At 42.8% G+C, this 22,007-nt stretch overlaps 1 protein-coding gene across 4 annotated transcripts in view; it reads left to right on the forward strand.

Annotated features, from left to right (window-relative positions):
* The window catches only part of DSCAM (DS cell adhesion molecule), a 724,602-nt gene that overhangs the window by 618,115 nt on the left and 84,480 nt on the right, over window positions 1-22,007 (forward strand). For all 4 annotated transcript variants that reach the window (XM_087418066.1, XM_087418068.1, XM_087418065.1 and 1 more), the window contains 4 exons: window positions 2,550-2,790; window positions 4,352-4,498; window positions 10,278-10,433; window positions 20,201-20,334. In XM_087418066.1, coding sequence (XP_087274192.1) covers window positions 2,550-2,790; window positions 4,352-4,498; window positions 10,278-10,433; window positions 20,201-20,334 — 678 coding nt within the window. The remainder of the gene's footprint in view (window positions 1-2,549; window positions 2,791-4,351; window positions 4,499-10,277; window positions 10,434-20,200; window positions 20,335-22,007) is intronic.

The following is a 22,007-nucleotide window of genomic DNA, read 5'->3' on the forward strand; positions in this document are numbered from 1 at the left end:
ACTGAATAGAACAAAAACATCTGTGTTGTCTAGTTAGAATGTTTTTTCACCCATGGAGAGGGAAAAAAGGAAGATTCCTCCACCCTACGTGTGCACTCAGATCACAGGCATGATTAATGCCCCCAGACCCAAGGAACTAGTGTCAGCAAGCAGGTCCCTCCACTCGTAGAAGATTTTGCTAAATTGGATGCTGTGTGTAAACATTTTCTTGTGGGCATTTGCCTCCACTGTCTACACTGCCTTCTTGAGCTGTCTCTACTGCCCCCATCTTGTGATCCTGACTTGGTATCTTAGAGAGGCTTAAACCCATACATGGAACAAGCTTAAAAATTTAGAATATGTTTTAAATTAAAAAAATATATATCATTTATATTTGGGTCACTGTATTTAACATTTAAAAAACTCTGTGAAATAGGAGAAATAGCCTGTTTTAAATTTGACTTATACATGACTTTTGCAGGGAAATTAATTTTGTTAATTAATTAAATGATACATATGCAATTCAATGGTTGCAGTCAAACAAATTCCATGTGATTGAATTCTCAAAATCTAAAATCTTTGGATCCGATTTCAAAGCAAAGTGAAAAGTCATAGTTGATCAATACAAAAACAGGTGTGCATGGATGTTTGCTTATAATAAGTAAAGGTATGAGCTCTTATGTCAGATCAACTGTGCCAACTTGACTACAGAAGTCACGGTTTCCATGACTGTTTCATGTTGTCTATCAGGACCATGTAAATGCATGAAATCAGACTGGTTGTTGAGAAAAGCAACTGGAAGCCAAGAAAACCATAAAGGAGGAAACTTACTCTAAAAAAGAAAAAAATGTGATTTTTCTGCTTCTGTATAGCTCAGACTAACACCTAAAGACCCAGAGGCGTCTAATCCCACTGGGAGGTTGGCGAATTACGCAATCCATAAATATTTGCTGGATTCATTAATGCTGCTGTCTGCTCCCACCTTCTGCCTTCTCCCCGAGTGGACTCCCCTCGTTCACATTTTGCGGTGATCAAGGACTAGCCCCACAGGCGGGTCCACCCTGTCTGTTCTCTCTCTGCTATTTCTCACTGCTGTGCGTTAACCAACCTCTGCTCTGTTCTAGTCGGCTCAGTCTCTGCCCCGCCCCTTTCTGCAGGCTCCGCCCACCACATCCTCACTGCTCCTTCCCACAGCCCTGGCCAACCTTCCAAGCCCACCTAGGGTCGGCCTCTTCTGACTGCTTCAGGCCACTCTCATTTTGCCCCTTTCTGGAAGCCTCCTGGCCTTCACCGTCCGGTACCGTACATTTTCACACTTCAGATTCCTCTGTAGTTTCCCAAGAGTTTATTTCCTCTCTCAACTGCATTGTCAGCGTTTTCAGGGCAAAGAAGGCTTTTCAGAACCCTGAAGGATGTAAATCCATGGTTTGTACTGAAATACACGTGTGCAGACAAACAGACACACACTCACACATGCACACACACAAATATACTCACACATATACACACACAGACACCTCAAATACACACACGTGCACAAGCACACAGACACAGACACACACACACACACACACACACACACACATGCACACACATATCTGTTGACTGCCTGAAAGCCTACAAAACCTTTATTACTTTACTGTGTCACTTTGGTATTGTTCTTATAACATTCTTGAAAGGAGTCTGGTTTCTTAAAAAAGTCCAACATGTCAGCGAAAATTGTTCTGACTTTGACTTGGCTTGTTGAGAAAAGCAACTGGAAGCCAAGAAAACTGTAAGGTTTTCTGCAAGCACAAGACTGAGCTGGCTAGAATGGAGCAGAGGTTGGTTAACGCACAGCAGTGACTCTTTATGATTAGCAGAGCAGAGCAGAGCTAACTCTAGGCTCACCCTTCCCAGTTTAAATCACCATAAAATGACTCCAAAACAACTTGGGCCATAATGAAAAAGGTTTGGCTGTCTGTCAGCGGTGGACTCCCCTTCATATCCAGCTGTCAACCTGGAAACACCTTTATTCTCGTGTGTTCCATTAGAATGTAAGCTCTGCGGGGGCAGGGACATTTTAAAATTAAATTCTGTTCCCCAGTGCCTAGAACAATCTGGCATAGAGTGGCAAGCTCAATAGATTTTGCTGGAATACATGAAGATCAGTCTTGCTGTGTGATGGTTGGTGTACGCAGAGCCACAGCAAATACAATCCATCCTCCGGAACTTCCCCACCAATTGGAGAGGTTGGGAGCATGGCAGGGGGGCTGAGAGCACAGATTCCCCTTCTGTCCCTTATGTTGGTGTGACCTCATGTGTCAAATGAGGGTCGTTTGTAGCACCATCTGGAGTGCTACCTCCTAGGGTTGTGGTGGGGGCTGGGTACATTAATGCAGGTAAAAAGCGAGCACTGGCCAAGAGTGAGCTCCACATATGAGTTTCTACTGTGAACATTATCTCTACTACTACGCCATTATTACTATTACTCTGATTATGCGATTTTATTTTTGTTTCCCTAAAAAGTGGGTGGGTGAGGGTTTTATACCTCAAATATTCTTTAGTGTATTTTTTTCTTTCCTGTTTAGGCTCCCAAGAAACATTTGCAAAATGGGATTATCCGTGGCTACCAAATAGGTTACCGCGAGTACAGCACTGGGGGCAACTTCCAATTCAACATTATCAGTATTGACACCACTGGGGACAGTGAGATTTACACGCTGGACAACCTAAATAAGTTCACCCAGTATGGCCTGGTGGTGCAGGCCTGCAACCGGGCCGGGACGGGACCTTCTTCTCAGGAAATCATCACCACTACCCTCGAGGATGGTAGGTTCTGCTGGCCGTGGCTCGTGCCTTTCCTTCCTCAAGAGTTTGTTCTGGTCGCCTCTCTGGTTCCCCACAGCCAACCCCGTGCTGGCTTTGCTGTAACAAAGGCCAAAGGCACTGGGCCTGGGGACCTGGAGTGTCCCGTGGCGAAGCTTGCCGTGATTAACTCACAGACTGCATTGATTCGGTCCCGCCCTTGACAGATCTTGATTACAAAGTGAAAATCCATTCCCTTGGTAGCATCTTTCTCATTCACTGCAAGCACAAGAATTGGGCATTTCCTGAGTGAAATTAAGGCTCTTCCAAGACTGCAGAAGTCTGACCAGAATGCAGAAATCGATTTTCTAAGAATTTCTCCCAAATCAATGATAAGGAGGATTTTTTTCTTTTTTTTCTTTTTTTTTTTTGTTTTGGATTGCTTTCTACTTTCAAAAAATTCTGACACCAGAGAACAGGAATGAGCAGACATCTGGGAGCAGATCTCACAGTGACCGAGTGCCCCCTAGTGACCATAAGGAATCGATTTGCCCTTCTGTTATGACATAGCGAAGAAGACCTAAAAGCTCCCATTTCAGATAGTGCTGGAAAAGAGAGAGAGAACCCCGGTGTCCAGAGGCACAGTCTGTTAGGTGCGAGATAAGCTATGGGGTTAATTGTAGTATTAAGTTTTAGATTTTAAGATAGCAAGCTTGCTCTGCAGTACCTTTGTGCAATTAACCACTTGATCATAGGTTTGAGGAGGCACGTGATGGCTTCTATCTATAATTTCTGGCCATTTTTACAGGAAGAGATGTCTTAGATAACTAGAAACCTGAAGACTGGGATTTTCATTCCATCTTCATAGTCTTTGCGATAGTGGTTATTTCTGCCCCTTTGGGTTTCACTTTGATGCTCATTTTTCAAGGTCTGTGGTTCAGTCAATATGTTGTCCCCTCTTGCAGCCACAACGTTTAAGATTTGCATAAACTCGATGTGAAAAATGCTTCAGATGTTCTTCTAGCCTGCGTCAGTCCATTTTCTCTCTTTCCTCTGACAGAATGTTATAGTATTGGAAGGGAGGCTGATGGGGAGGGGCAGTGAATAAGCTATGACTACATGTCTGCTTTTTAGCGCTTTTCAACAGCTAGGCTTCCAATTTATATGCCAGTTATTACTAAATATGAAGGGAAAGTACTATATAAAGTAAATGTAACTTAAAGCAGTAACTTACAAGAATGATGGGAAAATAAACCAAACACGCACCGGTCTTTTACTCATGCAATAAGATCAGAAGTGTCCTCAACTCTTTCAGCCCAGAACAACTTCCTTAAAAGTGAAGCAGTGACGCTGGAAAGAGAGACTATGGAAGTCTGTTGGGACACGTACATAAACCCATGATATTTTATGGAGTTATCGTAATATTTGTATAGGGAAATGGTACTCATTTTTTTCCTTAATTTTGGGGATTGAGTACATTTTTTTCTTTTGCTTGCACATTGAAATATTAAACTAATGTTGCTTATTATTGCTTTGCTAATAAAACCACCCACAGTTATTACAGATTCTAATTGTTTAATTTCAGTGCCCAGTTACCCCCCCGAAAATGTCCAAGCCATAGCAACATCACCAGAAAGCATATCAATATCCTGGTCCACACTTTCCAAGGAAGCCTTGAATGGAATTCTCCAGGGGTTCAGAGTCATTTACTGGGCCAACCTCATGGACGGAGGTAAGAGGATTAAACTAGGATGGAATTTGCGGACCTCCCCTCCTAACATGGGATTCAGGATATGGCAGGCACTTCTTTATCAATGGACAGTTTCCTCTTTTCTGCACATTGTTCTGTTCTTATCTCTCATCCGATGTTGTAACAGGTACATACAGCTGTTTAAAACATCACATGCCTTCAAAAAGCAATTTGAAATATAGGAGGGGGGTGGCACTTGGGAAATCTAGGCATAAATGTGTTTTCCTAATTATGAGTATCTATGTCAAGCCTCTGCAGGCAGCTCCAAAACCTTGATCTGTATCTAGAAAGTTCTACGTGATGTGTATCCTAAAATGTTGACCTCTTCCTATTCCCCGGTAGAACTCAGCAGGGAAACTTCTTAAGATCCTGTAGTTGAATTAAAAGGGAGAATGCCAGAACACCTTGTGAGGAATATTATTGCTCCCGAAGAGAAGCCGTTTAATCCAAAACTCTCCATTTTTGTCTCCTCCTTCTCCTCTCTTCTTTTCTCCTCCTCCTTCCCCTCCTCCTTCTTCTCTTCCTTCATTCTTCTTCTTGTTTCTTTGTGTTTGTTTTTCTCTTTCAAGTTGTAGGACAAAAATTCCCCTTTTGTTTGGCCTAGACTTTGAATGAGAGAGTACCTGTTCAGGTGGCAGTAAGACCGGGGCCAGAAGTTTCTTGGGGAGAACACATCTCGATGTCTTTGCTTCCAAGACGGTGGATGTTGCTGAGCCAGGTTGCACCCCACGCCATGAGTATGACAGGTGCACACCTGCACAGCTGCCCCTAACAGAAAAGGCCTCTCAAGGTCTGCTCACAAGATTTGGGTGCCCCACGCCTGCATCCTCCCCTGCTCTCCATTCCCCAGCCTCCTCCTGCTCTCCCTGCCGCTGGGCAGTGCCTCCACTCTTGTTTGGGGCTTCTCTCAGCCCCTCTGACTGGGTGTGGTCTCCTGGTGCACACTCACCTCTGAGACTGGGCAAATGCAGCCGGGGCCCCAGAGCAGATCCCACCCCTGCTCAGCACCACCTGGGTCTGCCCTGCTCTGCAGGTTGCTGCCCCATCCAGGTAAACAGAACACAGAGGGCCTCAGAGGCTGCAGGGGACTCCACTATTGGTGCCAAAATAAAGAAGACGCATTGCAAAATAAGCTTAATTTGAAGTAAATACCAGTGTTTGAGCCTTAGCTATTCGTGTCTGTAACCAGACTTGCTTCTCAGGGTTGAAGACCAGACTGGATTCCTCTCGATGTCCAGTGTAACACCTCCCACAGCAGCCGGCACTGGGAGGCATTCTGTCGAGATTCACCTGTTCCGTCTCACAGCAGACCTGTGAACTGAGCATCAGCTCCGTGCTAGGCTCATGCTGGACACTGAGGATGCAGCATCTGCCCTGTTGCATGTTCTCGACTAGTGAGCAAGGGAGAATCTGATGAGCATAGAACCATAAGCACAATAATGCACAGCCAGCCCTATAGAGGGACAAATTTAAGTAGATGATTCTTTCACAATTTTACTCTCTCCCCCCTCAAAAAAAACTTTTAAAAATCCCACAGATGTAAAGTGTAGATCAATGACAAGTCACAAAATTATCTATTTCATTGACACAATACCATAGGATATTATTGCATATACTTGTTCTGGTTTCTAATCCTCATCTTGAATAAGATGAAATTAAACACCCTACCATACTCGCCTAAAGGCAGTGTTGCACTAAATCGTTCCTTATTTTGTTCTTGTTGGAAATATTTCCAGAATCTAGTGGTGGCTATTCATCCAAATTTTCATATATTACCCATACTTGCTAATATTGCCTATTAGCACCTTAGTTCTATGATGGATGATGTGGTTAATGTGGTTCAGTCAATGTCACACTTTTAAAGGTTTAAAAACATGACTATTCAAAAATGTAAAATTCTTTAAATAAACCTACTTGAAAATGCTATCGTTCCTAAGGATACTTTTACTCACTGCATTAAGATCAAAATGATGTGCTTGATATCTTATGCAGAAGTTCTATGCGTAATTCCCAAAAGATAAGAAAGAAACCCTCAGAAACATGAACCTGCTGATGAACAGGGACTCCTTACCTACCATGAGAGATGACGTTTATGAGTCAGCAGGTAATTTCATGGAGTTACTGGATGCTTTTCCACAAACTCCTCAGGCTGTGGCCCTGAGGTTCCCATAGCCTTAGAACATATAGTGACTGTGTAAAGAGGTACCCGCTAACCCTTGAGAAAACGTCTCACACACACATGCAGGCACACACACACTCAGCAGGAGGGGGAGACAGAGATCGTTGCTATCACTGTGATTAGCCATTGCCTCAAATACTTTCAAAAATATGTATCAGAAAGCATTTTGTCATTGTTAACATAATCAAATGAAATGAAGCTGGTTAATATCTTTGATAAGGCAGGCTAAAAATATAGCATGTCAGTGAAATTTCTGAGTATTTTATCATAATCAGAAAGTTAAGTAATTTTTAAGACCTGACAGAAGCAGTTCATCTGCGATTGCTAGGAAAATTGCACGCTATGAAAAGTCCCCATTTCCATCTGGATCTGAGCCACGTTTCATCTCTTCTTTTTCCAAGACAAAAATGGTGGATTCTGAAGCAAAGAAACATAGAGGCACCAACCAGGGTGTTTCCTGTGTTGGGGGGCATTGGGGGTGCTTCTGAAGTTATTTCCACCCCTATTTTGGTTTCTGCCTTAAAACGCTTTGAGAAAGAGGGAGGGTATAAATAAATTCGTAAAACTATTTTGTTTTTAAAATATAAAGTTTTTTAAAATTTGTATTAGAAGTAGTATGATTTCTGAATTTATTTTATACTTTTATTTCATATTATTTTACTCATAACTTCAACTAAACACTATTATTTAGCTTCCTTTTTTTTTTTTTTAAATAACCCTTTTGGAGCCGTGAAAGGTAAGTGATAGAAATCCATGGTTAAGCCATAAAAAAAAAACAAAAGCTAAAAAAATTGCCAAATGAGGCATGCTGTTCTGCATTTGGTTTTATTTATAATTTTCCTTCTTATTTCCTCCATATCTTCTAATCATCAAGTATCTACTAGTCAAGAGAACACCGTTCCATCAGAGAGAACAAGGCACTTGTGTGGAAAGTTGATTCAAGCCCCCAGGTAGTTTTAGAAATCCCTGGGGGATAATGTTGAATGAGGGTTTTGGCTGCAATCGTATTCATGGTTCATGATAAATTAGTTCATTAAGACAATATGATCCCCAATGTGAATAAACATCCAAATATTAATTCTAATAGGTATAGTAATTCATGAGCAGATGTAATTCTTTCGTCTTAATGGTTGCTTTCTTTCAGAAAGATCAGAGTGTTCCACTTTGCCCTTCTCTCTTAACCACTCCGTTCCTCGTCACTGTGTCTTAGTCAGGAACAGCACTGCTGAATCGGCACTACTCTCTCTCGCATCGTGATATTAGAGGGTCCTTTCTCTGTGAGGCAGAGACCCCTGGGTCCTTCTTAAAGATAAAAACACTCAGAGGCCCCAGGAGGTCGAATGATTTAGTCAAGGTCTCATAACCAGCCTCTGGCACACAGCCCCTGTGTAACCCCTCCTGTTAGTTGCATTTTTCCCTGATTGCGTGTGTGTGTGTGTGTGTGAAATCTTTGGCACAATGTAGAAGTTTCTAAATCTGAAAAGATCTTGTTAAGGTCTATACTTAAACTTTTCCCATTAGCATTTGAGTTTTTTATCCTAACCCAATTGAGCTATATTAGTTATGTTCAGGAAAATTAAAACTATAAATGAATAGTATAATTGAACGAGACCCGAGAGTCACCCAGGGTGAGCCCTTCCTTCAGAGGGGAGAATTTCTAACCCATCTGGGGCTAACAATTACTGGGATTTTTAATGCACAGTGGCCACATGCATGAGCAAACATTTTTCTCATTTTTGTAAGCCATCTCTGGAGGTTTCCAAATCATGGCCCCTAAAAGTCTGCAGCCTACTGGCCTCCCCAGAAGACACTAGGCCAAAGGCATCTGTGGGGGTGCCCTTCTTTCCCTTTGTCCCCCTAGCAGAGCATCCTGCCCCCAGAACTCGCCCATATTCTGCTCAGGGTGGTAAGCAGCCTTTGGCTCATGTTGGAGTCCGGGGCTGTGTCTGTGACCCAACATCCCTCATGTGTCCATTTCCCTTCTCCTCTCACAACCCTCGCCACACACAGGGGCCCTGGCATGTGTGTGACAAGGCTTGGCCACCCCATGCATTATTTTAAATTTAACTTTTCTCCTATGTCTAGTTCAACCCTGATCCTTTGGTGACACAAAGATAAAAAAAGACTCTCCGCAGTCATCATAATCACAAAATAGGTGGCCGTTAATCTCTAAACATTTGTGCAATATGCTAGAAGAACAAGAGAAAAGAAAGACAAAGAGCAGGAAGAGAAAACCAAGCTGGCAGAGAGTCCATGTGATCTGGCCAATGTGACAGTTCCACAGAGTAACCACCACAGAGCGGCTGAGAACGTGGACTGTGGACGTGAGGCCACGCACTGTGGCACCACAGCCCATACTCTCGGCCACTAGGCTAAGCTCCATGACCTTGGGCAAAATATTGACCCCCTCTCTGACTCAGTTTCCTCACCTATAAAATGAATGGGTTGTGGAAATAACAGGATTGCTGTGCTGGTTGAAAGAGTTAACATGTGTACCTAGAACAGTGCTGGCACCTAAGTAAGCATACTGGGCATGTCAGCTATTTTTACCAAAGAAAGAGAGAGCAAGAGAGGCTGACAGGCAGCTCTATTGCTTTCTAAATGCATGCAAAAGTGGCCTTCACCATGGCCAGTCACCCAAGGAGGAATCCCTCCTGGACCTCCACCTCCCACCCAGTTCTCTTAGTAACCGGGCACTCCGGGCATGCAGGTAGTACCAAACATTCCACAAACGGCCACTTGCCCAAGGGGTGAGCAGTTCTTCAGGCCTCTCTCTCCTGCTCTGGCTGCTTTGTAGGTGGCTCCTTTCAAAATCCAGAGCCTCCATGGAGATATTCAACACATCATTGTAAGTTTTCTCAAATTGCCGTGTATAATGTGCCTAAGATGGGTGAGCAAAACGTTCCATCTTTGAATATTATTAGCTGATCCCACTCCAGAAAACGAAGCATTTTTAGCCAACACCAAGTTTCTGACACATCAGCATGTCACTTCAGCAAGGATGCTGAGGGAGTTCACTCCAGGTAAAAGGAGGAGTTTGCCGAGCCACCTTATCTCAGCTCAAATATTTCAGAACTTAGATACTTAAAAATACGTGTATGTTAAAGTAGAAGTATACTTTTTTTTTTTTTTAACAAAACTGGACTTACAGATACTTCTTGATGAGCAGTTAGAAATGTTATCTACAGAGGGGGCAATCTATCGTCCTATGCTTCCTGGGGTCAAGGTGCGAGGGACATGCTTGGTCAGCTACTGCTGGAGGACTCTGCGGGAGTGGCCGTCACCGTGCTGGCGTTGGTTTATAACACTTAACTTGGGGTGAATTGTTCCGTGTGACTATTTCCCAAACCTGAATTTTTCAGACCAGTGTTCCACCCGGTGTCCTGTGGTAGTTTGGTGTGAATGATCTTGTCCAAATCTCATGCACTGTCAGTGTCACACGAAGGCTGTGCCCAGCCCCATTGAGTAATTTCAGGGTGTGACAGATAGATGTGTGTGGCCAGTGCTGGGCAGCAAGCACAGTGCAGGGGAAGGCAGGTGCCCATAGCCATGGTAACTGGATCGTGTCTTCTTGTCCTCCAGAGCTGGGTGAGATTAAAAATGTCACCACCACGCAGCCTTCCCTGGAGCTGGACGGGCTGGAGAAATACACCAACTACAGCATCCAGGTTTTGGCCTTCACCCGCGCCGGGGATGGCGTCAGAAGTGAGCAGATCTTTACCCGGACCAAAGAGGATGGTGAGAAATGGGGCGGGTGTGGGTGGCACTCCCAGTGCCTGTCTGAAATACAAGGGACACTCGAGGCTCCTGCTAAGTGGCAGCATTCCCAGGCTGAAGCTATTGTTGGGAAGGCCAGGTCAGAGAGCTCACCATTAATTCATCAGGCTGTTCTTGGCTTTGCTCCGTGCAAGCCTTTTGCTGCCCTCCCAAAATATCCCAGCCCAATTCAGGCCATCAACTTTCTGTCACCTTTGTTCAATTTATCCATTGACTCTCTCTTCCCCTATAATTTTTCTCTTTTTTCTTTCTTTTGACTTTTTTTTTTTTTTTTGGCCAAGTCTTATTTTAAACAAAAATGCCTTTTCTCCAGAGCTGTAATACTAGCCTGTTTTTGTATCCCATAAGAATAATTTTAGTGACTCTTTAGCTACTAGTGTAAGCTTTGATTATTTCCATCCTTCCATTTGAAAATTATGTAATTGTCTAAGTCATATTATTTTATGCCAACTTTAGAATAAACCCTTAATTTGAGAGTTTCATGTTAATTTTTTTAATTTCTTAGAAGAGCTCATAATGTTTTAGTAAAATTTTAATTCACGGAGCATTTTGGTTCAGACAGTTAATTCCTGCTGTTCCACACAATTTGGACTTGGCCGTGTGACTATTTCCCAAACCTACAAAAACTATATGTCAAGTCATTTTTTGTGTTATGTTAAGGGAAACTCTGAGGGCCCATATCCAAGCCTGTTTGAAGAACAGTGTCAGTTCTAATAAACATTATAGCAATAGTAGGAAAAGCGGTCTCCACCCTAATAAAGGAAGGAGCAACTGATGTCAAATTGATACCCCTGTAGAACCCTCCAAATCAGAGCACAAAATTATACCAGAGATAGGGTTGAGATGTGACACCAGAGTACCCAAATTCTGTGCTGATTTTGGCTTTGTAATTTATTCTTCTTGCCAGGATCTGTTCCCCAGGAGCTGGGCAGGGTGGGAGTGGGAGAGCTGTGACCCATTGCTCGTGACCCCCCCCATGTACTGGCAGGTTTGATATCTACGAAAACTCCTTCACTAGGTATAATATGAAACATGGTATGGTTCCACCCCATATCTGTCCTGTGGAAGCAAAGCCATGGACTCATGCTCAGAGGCCTGGAGAGACTCTTCTCTTCTGCCTTTCTGTTCCCTAACCACACTTCCCTGACATTCACAGCATGCCATCTTCCACTCACTCTTTGCTCTCACCTCAGCAAACCAAGCCCTGCTCTCCCAGGCAATCTAGTCCATCCACCTTCACATGTTATTTTCACTGTCTCTCTAGCCCCTCTTGCATTATAGAAATTGCACACAGATTAATCCTCATTAGCTTTAGTTTTTATAGAACACAGAAGTAATTCTTCCCAGGAATGTGCAAGTGTCAGCCAATTCTGCTCAAAGAAATTGAATTATTTAGGGAAATCTAAGGTCAAAACGCAATGCCATTAGGAAGTCACACATTAATAGAGAGATCTACAAAGCTATGTCCTGAACAAAGATGGCCATAATTTAATTTTTAAAAATGTAATAGACAAAGAGCCATGTGTAGATGCTGGCTCTGTCACCTGCTGCCCTTGGGACTTTGGGTACCTTACCTAGCCTTCTCTAAACTTAACTCATGTACAAAATTGACACAGTGATCAGACTGCACAGAATTAAGATATAAAAAGTCAAGTGATGTGTGCAAACACCTAGCTTGACATGAAGTGGGAAGGTTTTTGACACTAGACGTTCGATTATTTGATCTCCACTCCTTCAGAGCGGGGGTGGAACATTCTTTTGCATTGCTAAGCAATAACACAAATGTCACTGGAATTATTACTTAAAGAGAAAATTGATCAGCAACATAAATTTGACACCTGCATTTTTCAGAAGAAAGTACAGAAATCCAATAAGAAGGAAAGGCTGTCTACAGCTCCTTATTGACTGGCAATTTTGGATCAATTTTTAATTAATCCTCTAATTTTAGAAATCATAGAGTTCTGTCTCAAAACTTGACCCTGAGACCCAAAGTCTAATTTTTCAATCAATTATTCTCTGCTTTCATATCCGATGCTGACAGTACCTGGAGATGTGATTGATCGTGGAAGGTGCAGCCTTGGGTATACCAGTTACGCCAGGGAGGAGGTGAAGAATTCCACTGGTGCTGGAGTGTGGGACAAAGAGTGATGCAGGACTGAATGTCAGTATTTACTTGGGATAAATCATCAGCATTTTCAAAAAGAAGCAGAGCAGAGATTAGATGGAAGGAGAGCAAAACTGGTCTAATAATGAGCTTATCTCTGAGATTCACATGAAAAATTCTTTAATTTAGAAATGATGAAGAATTGTGCCAGCCACCTTTATAGACTCATTACCTAATATAAATAGGCATTTATAGAACTGAATGCAACTTTGTGTCTGATTGAAAGGGACAAAGGCTAATTATCATAGAAGGAATGCTTAATCAAATTAAGAATATAGATTCTGTTTATATTTCTACTATGAAGTCTGATAGTTTTGAAGTTTGGATTATGCTGCCAACTTCAATTAAATTATTTAAAAATGTGGATAAAATTCCAGTAAAAAAATAATTGCTAACATTTATTAAGTTCTTCCTCAATAAGGCACTATTCTAGGCCAGGTTGAAGTTTCAGTGTTTATTGATGTTCTCACAAGAAATACTAATACACTAACAACAATTAGTGTATTCAATTCAGTCTTCTATGCCCAATACATTTCTTAAACTGGGGTCCTTAACCTTTCAGTGTTAGGGGGCCTAAAGTTTTAAATTGTGTTGTTAGGTCACTGATCATCTTAAAAAGGAAAAATTTATCACTTGCTAGTATGAAAGACAAAAGTAGAATAAAACAATAAATACATAAAAATAGATTAAATAGAATTGAAAAATAAAACAGACAAAAAGTTTACTTCTTCAGGGTGTAATTTGCAATTGAAATATTTGTTTAGAGAACAATTTTTTTGTGCCTTAAGTAGTTTCTCCACCTCTATAAGGATTCTTGGGCCAATAGATGTATTCTTAGGTCCATGGACATGTTCTTGGGTCCATAAACATATTCTTGGATCCCTAGACATAGTCTCAGATCCATAAATATAGTCTTTGGTCCATGGACCTATTCTGGGGGTCTGTGAGAATTGCTCAAGTTTCAGATTCTCTTCCCAAGACTGCTCGATCAATGAGAACTTGTACCCGTATTGTGCTACAAGAACACAAACGATTATTTGCTGATCTGGCTTTCTGTTTTTGAACACAAGACAACTAATTCTGAATTCTAAACCATTTGTGAAATCCTAATACCATTTTATTTGCTGAGGCTATAATCTGAGCAAAGCCGTGGGGAACAAGAACACAAACAAAATGTAAACTATTAATTTTCCCACTGTATTTTCATTCTACAGGCATAAAGTAGATTCAGCCCTCATCCTTTTATGCAAAAGTAAACGTTCTATATGTATAAATAAAGATGTTTGTGTTATATTCAAACATTTACTGAGTACATCAGTAATGCACATATCTCTGTAAGGCTTGTGTGGGAAGAAGGCCAGTGGGAGGTGTAACGTGGTCCTTGCTCCCTGCCCCCTGTGAATTAACAATCTGCTTGGTGGGACATCAGAAAATAGAGCTAAGACTGAGTGAAAAATAAACAGACTTAAGGATATCTGTGAATCCCCTGGCCACCCGTATCTTGAGCTATACATTCTCTCGAAGGCATGGATGGTGTGTTATCAGGTGATTATATAACCACACCTCGATACACCTTAAAAACAGTGGACTCTGTGTGTTTGTGTGTGTGTGTCTATTTGCCTAACCACCAGCAGTGCTGCCCGTCAACACACAATGAAGACATTATGTGCCATGGAAGGCCTGCCAATCAATTAATCAATGTCAATAATGCTTAGTAATCCAGAGTCCTATAGCATATGGCAGTGTTGTGTCGTGCTCTGTGCGGGAACAGGTACACTAGCAGCACAACAGACCAGGGTGTGCTAGAAGGCCTTGGACCATGTGGATTTCAAAGCTCTCTCCACTGTAACGGTTCTCATACAGGTTCCTATGACATCCAAGGGCCCCTGGGAGGGCCTCAGAGGTTCTCAGTGGTAAGCAAGAGGCCCGGAGTTGGGGGGGGCTCCATGCTCTCCACTCTGCTTCAAGAAGAGCCACTCCACTTCCACTGTGTTATATATTGGTTTCCCACTTGATACTTCAGTTAAAGGATTTGTCTGCTTTAAAGAGTGTTTGGAAACCATTGCTCTAGTGAGAGCAAAGGCCAGAAATATTGGAGTCCTGTGGAAATAGGAAGATAAGAGAGACTTGTATGTGTTGCTCGGCTATGATGATAGTGTTGATTGTGGATGTGTCCATTCAATATCATGTCATCTGCTCAGGGCTTAGAGACATGACTGTAGAGTTTGGGGCTCAGGTGGATCTGGCCAACATGGTGGACCACATCTGCATACGCACGCATACACACACACATACCAAACACATATACCACACACACACCACATACCCCTCCCCCTCCACACACACACACACACACGCACACACCACACATGCACACTCATACCACACATGGACACTCACACACACCACACACACACACACCACACAAACCACACATACACACACTACACATACACACCATATATGCACACCTACCTATGGCTGATCACCAAGACCAGAAAAATGATGATGACAGAAATGAAGCTGACTGAAGTATCTGTGTGGGTACTTAGACTTTTGTCATACTTCAAACCAAGGTAATAGTTTTCAGAACACTGACTTTGATATTTTACATTAAGTTACATTATTAGCGGACTTAGCTTTATGAATTCATTTTCTATGATGTACAACAAATTACCACAAACTTAGCACCTTAAAACAATGCAGATTTGTTATCTCACCATTTACATGGGTCAGGGGTCCAGGGACGGGTTAGCTGGGTCCCCTGCTCAGGGTCTCACAGCCTGAAATCAAGATGTTGGCTGGGGCTGTGGTCTCATCTGGGATCAGGTCCTCTTGCAAGCTCTCTGGTTGTTGGCAGGATCCAGTTCCTTGTGGTTGTAGGGCTGAGATTGTCTCCTCAGCTCTGAGGCCACCCTACTATTCCCTGTCATCTGGCCGCTTCACAGCATGGAAATCTGCTTCTTCAAGGCCAGCGGGAGAGTGTCTCTCAGTTCAGATCTCTCTGACTTCTTCTGTCTCTGACTTCTAGACCCTCTTTTAAGGGGCTGATTTGATTAGGTCAGGCCCACCCAGGATATTCTCCTTTTGGTTAACATAAAGTTGACTTATTAGGACCTTAATTATGTGTGCAAAATCCCTTCACCTTTGCCACATAGTGTAATCTGATCATGGGAGCGATTCGCCCACCGTAGTGACAGGGGAAGGAATTATACAGGGATGTACATCAGAGGGCAAGAATCTTGGGCACAACCTTAGAATTCTGCCTACCACACTTTAGTTGATGAAATCATTTTTCCACTTATAAAATCTCTCCTGTGGATCTAGTATGTTCCAGATACTGGCCTGGGCACTGGAGATACAGAAGAGAACAGGATGGGCATGGCAGGGCTCATAGGCTGGTGGGGGAGAGAGATATTTACCAATCACTCCTGAGTGGATTGTGACAAGTGCTATGAAGAAGAGTCTTGAAGGAGAATCTGGGAGCCCTGACCTAACCTAGGCTAGTGGTCAGAGAAGACTTTCTCAAGGAAGTGATATTTAGTAGAACCTGAGAAATGAGTAAGAGTTGCCAAGGAAAAAGTGGAAGGTGGGAAATGATTTCAGACAAAAGGAACCCAAAGCCCTAGATCAGCATGTGACAAGGGCCTTGGGTGGGAGAAGTGGACCACTTCTGGGGACCTAAAAAGGGATCCAATGTTGTAGAACAACATCAAGCCAGGAGGAGAGCCCAAACACTGACCTGGCATGTCCACCAGGAGGTCTAAAGGGCACACCAAACTTACACATCCACTGAGGAGGAGGGGGGTGGGAAGAGAATTCTAGGTTCTGGTTCTTGCAGCTGAGGAGAGGGCTGTGCATTTCCTGAAATGGGGGAGGAGGCAGACTTGGGAGAGATGATGGTGAGCCGTGTTTTGGACATGGCAGGTATAAGGTGCCTGTGAGTTAGAGTGGAGATGCCAGTGGCTAGTGGATATGTGAAAAATAAGTGTCTGCAGCTCAGAAGGTAGGCCCAGGCAAATTGGGAGAGTGTAGAAGAGATGTTCTCTTGGGCTGTGTTCTTTACTTCAACCCATCAAATCTGGAGTCAGAAATTCACTCAACAGTGGCCAGGAATTCTTGAAAAGCCCAAGCTTGCCTACACCTTCATGAGAAAAAAGCAGATTACCAAAATGTAATCTGATGACTAGGAATGTTTTAAGAAAACATGTCCCAGACAGACTGTCCTACACCGTCTCTGTCTTCTGCAACTGTCAACATTTGGTGTTTATAATTCAACACTGAGTCATAAGGTAAAGGCTAGGATGCTTTAGTGATGTGTAAAGTAAGGAAATGATGATGGTTATTACAAACGATAGCTGGAATTTATTTAGTGCTCCGAATTCCATATAAATTCCTTGCTTGATTTACCTCTCATAATCCTACTAGTAAAACATAAATAGGTACAATTATTCTTTCCCCTTCATAGATGAGGAAGCTAAGGCTTGTTAGAGAAGGTAATGAACTTGCTCAAGACAGAGAACTAAGTGGTAGAGGTTGACAAAGCCAGCATGGGGCTGCTGGACCCACATGTTTAACCATTGTGGTACAATCCAAGCCAGAATTAAAATGTTAAATTCTAGCTCTTAATGTATTGGCTCAGCAATCCAGAAAACTTTTCCAGAATGTCTTGTTCCTTAGTGTCTATATAGTTATTATTTTGTTGTACAAATTTCTAATAACCATGTATGGAAAGACTGCACCAGATAGATCATAAGTCAGTGTATGTGGAGCCAGGTGGCAGTTTCGGTAGTAAGTGCAGAAAAAGGCCTTTGAACCGATGTGATCAAGACAAGTTAATAGAAATAATCAGTTAAAACAAGGAATCATTAAACTCTACAGTGACCAGGAGACATTATATTTCAACTTAAAGTACATAGATTGATTCTCGAATAATTCTCTAATCAAATGAGTCAGGCTCATTTCTTTAAGTTTTGGGTTAAGAGATTAGATTTCTGCGTCATTTTTTATTCCATGAACTGTATTCATCGTGGATCATCTTCAATTTCCGTTTAAGTTTCTTGAAAACGGAGTAAAAGCAGGTTGCCACTTGCCAACAATTTTTTTGCATGCATTTTTTTTATCTGTTTGTCATGATTTTTGCCATGTGTCCCATTCTTCTCAATAGTCTTGCCCCAAACCTAATTGAACCTTCTTTTTTTTTTAACTTACCTTTAAGAAAGTTTGTACAAAGAAATCCCATTAATTGTCATAGAAACAGCTTTCTTGTGCACTCACATTTCATTGGTTGACATGACGAATTAAATTGCATTACCAAGACAAGTACAATTGTCACAAACAGGGTGGACACATACATGACCGACTCCTGTTGAGCAGCCATTCACGTGGTTGGGCTTCTAGAAAGAAGCTGACCAGAGGGAGTCTTCAGCATGATGGATGCCAGCCAAGTGGTTGCTTTACAGAAAGAATGGATAGTGTTGGCTAATCTGGGGCATCCACTGGGATGGAAATATTAAGCGAATGTCCACTCTATCCTTGGTGTCCAGGAGGAGCCCATGATGCTCTGAACCAGGTTTTGGATTTGTGGATGTCTTGGCTATTGCCCACACCTATAGGAAACTTGCACACATATGCCCTCCATACTCAGGACAATGTTGCAGTGTTCCCAAGGACTTGATCCAGGCTTCATCACTTGGGTGTATTCCCTTTTCTAGACTCTCTCCTGTCAGCAGGGCTGGCCAAAACCTGATCCCAAGATTTTATATTTCCAAATGGTGACTGTGTCCAACCCAATTTACCTCTCACCAGAGTTGTCGGTTTTGTCGTTTTGAACTAGAAGAGTCAAGGTGGCAATTACAAGACACACACTCAACTCCAAAGATATTTACTGAGCAGTTATGTTGCTGTTGGACCAGGAAGAGACTCAAGGATTCCTCCAGGGGCTCACAAGGGACTTACATTAGCTTGAATTTCAAGACCTACATCAAGGTGGGAACCACTCTCTACGTGGACAGTTAGACCAGTGAGGAACAAGCAAGATCCTTGGGCTTCTCTTGTAGCAACATTAATGTTCTTTCTTCTTCTCTCTGTGTCCTGCCCGCCTCACCCCACCCTCCTTCTTCAACTTGGAAGACAAAGGGATGGGGGAGGGCTATGTGCTTTCAGTCTCACTCCCAAATTATGCTTAATATTGTTAGCACCATTTTCTGCCTTCTTAGATGGTTTACAGAGGGGAGTTTGTTTTCTATACGAACTATGAATCTTTGACAAAAAATCCATACTCATAAAAAATGTTTCTGTACCTCTCCTGACCCCAAAGAGTCAACATTAAAAAGTGTTTTGGGCAAGGAGGAGTGGTCTCTGATGACTGAGATAGTTTGCCCTCATTCCTCTCTAACTCAGGAGGCGAGATGTACATCCCCAGCCTGTTCAAAGCCAAACACGGTAGCAGAAACAAGAATGACCCAGAAACGAAATTCCCCAGCTGGGACTGAAATGGGTAGGGAAGGCTCCCAGGAAAACAGGCACTTGAACTGATTGTTCTAGTTATGTTAAAGAAACAATCATTCATGACACTCATTAAAGAACAATAAGGCAGACTTTATTCAGGGGGACTATCACAAGGTGTAGGTGTAGGGTCTACCACAATGGGGTTGTGCAGTGGGGGAGAGAGATTGGGCTTGTCTCTGAATACTAGTAAGTGTGGGAATTTATAGCCAAGGAGTAGATGGGAAGGGGCGGAGTCATTGGATGGAAAATTACTAAGAGGAAACATGAGGGATAAGGAGCATTCTGACTAGATCCATCTAACAGGATTCTTGCTGAAGGCAGGCTAGGATGATCAGACAGTCCCTGTGGGATGGTGGAGAATAAGAACTTTGATCAGATATCAAGTTGATGGGTGATGAGATATTGAGGGGATTCTGGCTGAACTGAATTAGCAAGATTCTTGCTAAAATTGGGCTCTTAGAGGACATGCCCAGGGACAGGGCCTAGGGGGCTCATAGGTCATTGGTCAAAGAGAGACTCTGTCAGTTCCTAGGGCTGCTGTAACAGAGTACCACAGTCCCGGTGTCTTCAGCAATAGAAATGTATTGTCTCACAGCTCTGGAGGCCAGAAGTCCAAAATCAAGGTGTGGGCAGTGTTGGTTCCCTCTGAGGGCAGTGAGGAAAGAATCTGTCCCAGGCCTCTCTCCTTGACTTGTAGACGGCCATCTTCTCCCCATGTCCTCACATTGTCTTCCCTCTACACACATGTCTGAGTCCAAATTTCCCTTTTTTTATAAGGACATCAGCCATACTGGATTGGGGCCCACCTTAATGACCACGTTTTAACTCTGTAAAAACCCTGTATCCGAATAAGGTCACATTCTGAGGTACTGGGAGTTAGGGCTTCAACATACGGATTTTGAGGGGGCACATTCAGCCCATAACACTGACTGTTGAAGAGCTGAGCAGAGAGAGTGGCTGGGCCCAGCCGGAGAAGGGGGTCGTGTTGGGCAGAGAGGGCCTGAGCACTTTCGTGGAAGCTGCATTTTTGTGACTAAACGCACGGCTCTTCTAGTTCCAGGTCCGCCCGCGGGAGTCAAGGCAGCGGCGGCCTCAGCCTCCATGGTCTTCGTGTCCTGGCTTCCCCCTCTCAAGCTGAACGGCATCATCCGAAAGTACACTGTGTTCTGCTCCCACCCCTATCCCACAGTAAGTTGGTAAATAACCAAGTGCCTTTCCAGCACCTTCCAGAAACGAGCCACGAGGCGCATTTCGGCCAGTTTCGTTCCTTTATTTCCCACCTACTTGTGTCCTTCCAATGGTTTTATTTTTCCTCTGTCTCCACATACAAAGCAAGGTCCTCATTTACACCTCATTTGAAAATACATGTCTGAATCATTAAAAGGGACACGATTGTCTGGAATTATTGTTTATTTGGTGAGTTCCCACAAAACTGCTAGCCGGCTTATCAAAATCAAACCCCAGAGGTTTTAATTGTGCCTTAATTGATAGTCAGTGGACAACACCTATTGATTTTGCTGTTCGACTCAGCATTCCCTCCTGCCCTCCCCCTTTGCTCCCCCTCCACCCCATCTTCCTTCCCTGCCCCATCCCCCACTGAGAAAGAGCAGCGGCAAACCCCTGTTCTGGACCTGAGGGACTTTAATGAGCATCTGTGACCCTCACAATTACAACAGTCATCTTAGTTCATTGCGAAGGAAATAAAAGTTAGAGTACCTAATGTTTCAAAGTGTGGTATATCATTAATGTTATTACTACTGAATAATAATTATAGAGTTAAATCTGTTTCTAAGACCAGAGACAAAAGCATATCAAGAAGGGAAATTTTAGAGAAAAGAAAACAAACATGGTTCATCAAAATTTATGATGTCTTCATAGAAATGTTATGACATCTTCTGAGGTAGTCACCGTGTCTAAGCTATCTTTATATCTCCCAGTTCCTGGCATAGAACTTGACATGCATAGCCATTCGATAAGTTATTTTGGAGTGAATACAAAATTAATTTGGTTTTCATTGTGGTAAAATACACATAACATAGAATTTACCATTTTAACTTACAGTTCAGTGGCATGAAATACACTCACATTGTTGTGCAACCATCACCACTATCCATTTCCAGAATTCTTCTCATCTTCCCCAAACTGAAACTCTGTCCCCGTGAAACACTAACTCCCCATCTCGCTCCCCTAGCCCCTGGCAGCCACCATTCTACTTTCTGTCTCTATGAATTTAACTACTCTAGATATCTTCTATAAGTGGAATCATACAGTGTTTTGCCTTTTGTGACTGGCTTACTTCACTCAGAATAATGTCCTCAAGGTTCATCCATATTGCAGCATGTGTCAGAATGTCCTTCTTTTTTAGGGCTGAATACTATTCCTGAACTAATTTTTTAGTTAATCTTTTAATTCAAGTGATACAATTTCCCAAGTTTAGAGTCTGTAGGGGACCCCAAGACCCTGTAGCTCCCCAGACAGCAAGCATGATTAACGGTACGGAGACGAGGGAGAGCACGTATGCAGCTTGCAGAGATCGGTCCATCTCTCTGCTGAAAAACATCAAGTTGTTTGTTCTGCTGTTTATATATCAGCAGCAGCACCTCTGGAGTTGAAGTAGATTTAAATGTAAAATGGTCACATTTGGGTTCCAGGACTTTTTTATGGGTTCCTTATTTGGTTTCAAATATGCTGTTATTCTCACCTGGTGAATCCTGTCATCAAAGCCCAGAGATGCAAAGCAACGTAGATGCTGAGATGAAGTGCTAGGAAATTCCATTCCTCTACTCAGAGAGGCAAGCCACTGGACACTGTGTAGCTTCTGATTCTCTCATTAGCCCTAATGTAGCACCATGTTCACCAGA

This window comes from Ceratotherium simum, chromosome 27 (genome assembly GCF_057802395.1).
Source record: "Ceratotherium simum simum isolate JZ-2026a chromosome 27, ASM5780239v1, whole genome shotgun sequence".
In the NCBI taxonomy this organism is placed as follows: domain Eukaryota; kingdom Metazoa; phylum Chordata; class Mammalia; order Perissodactyla; family Rhinocerotidae; genus Ceratotherium; species Ceratotherium simum.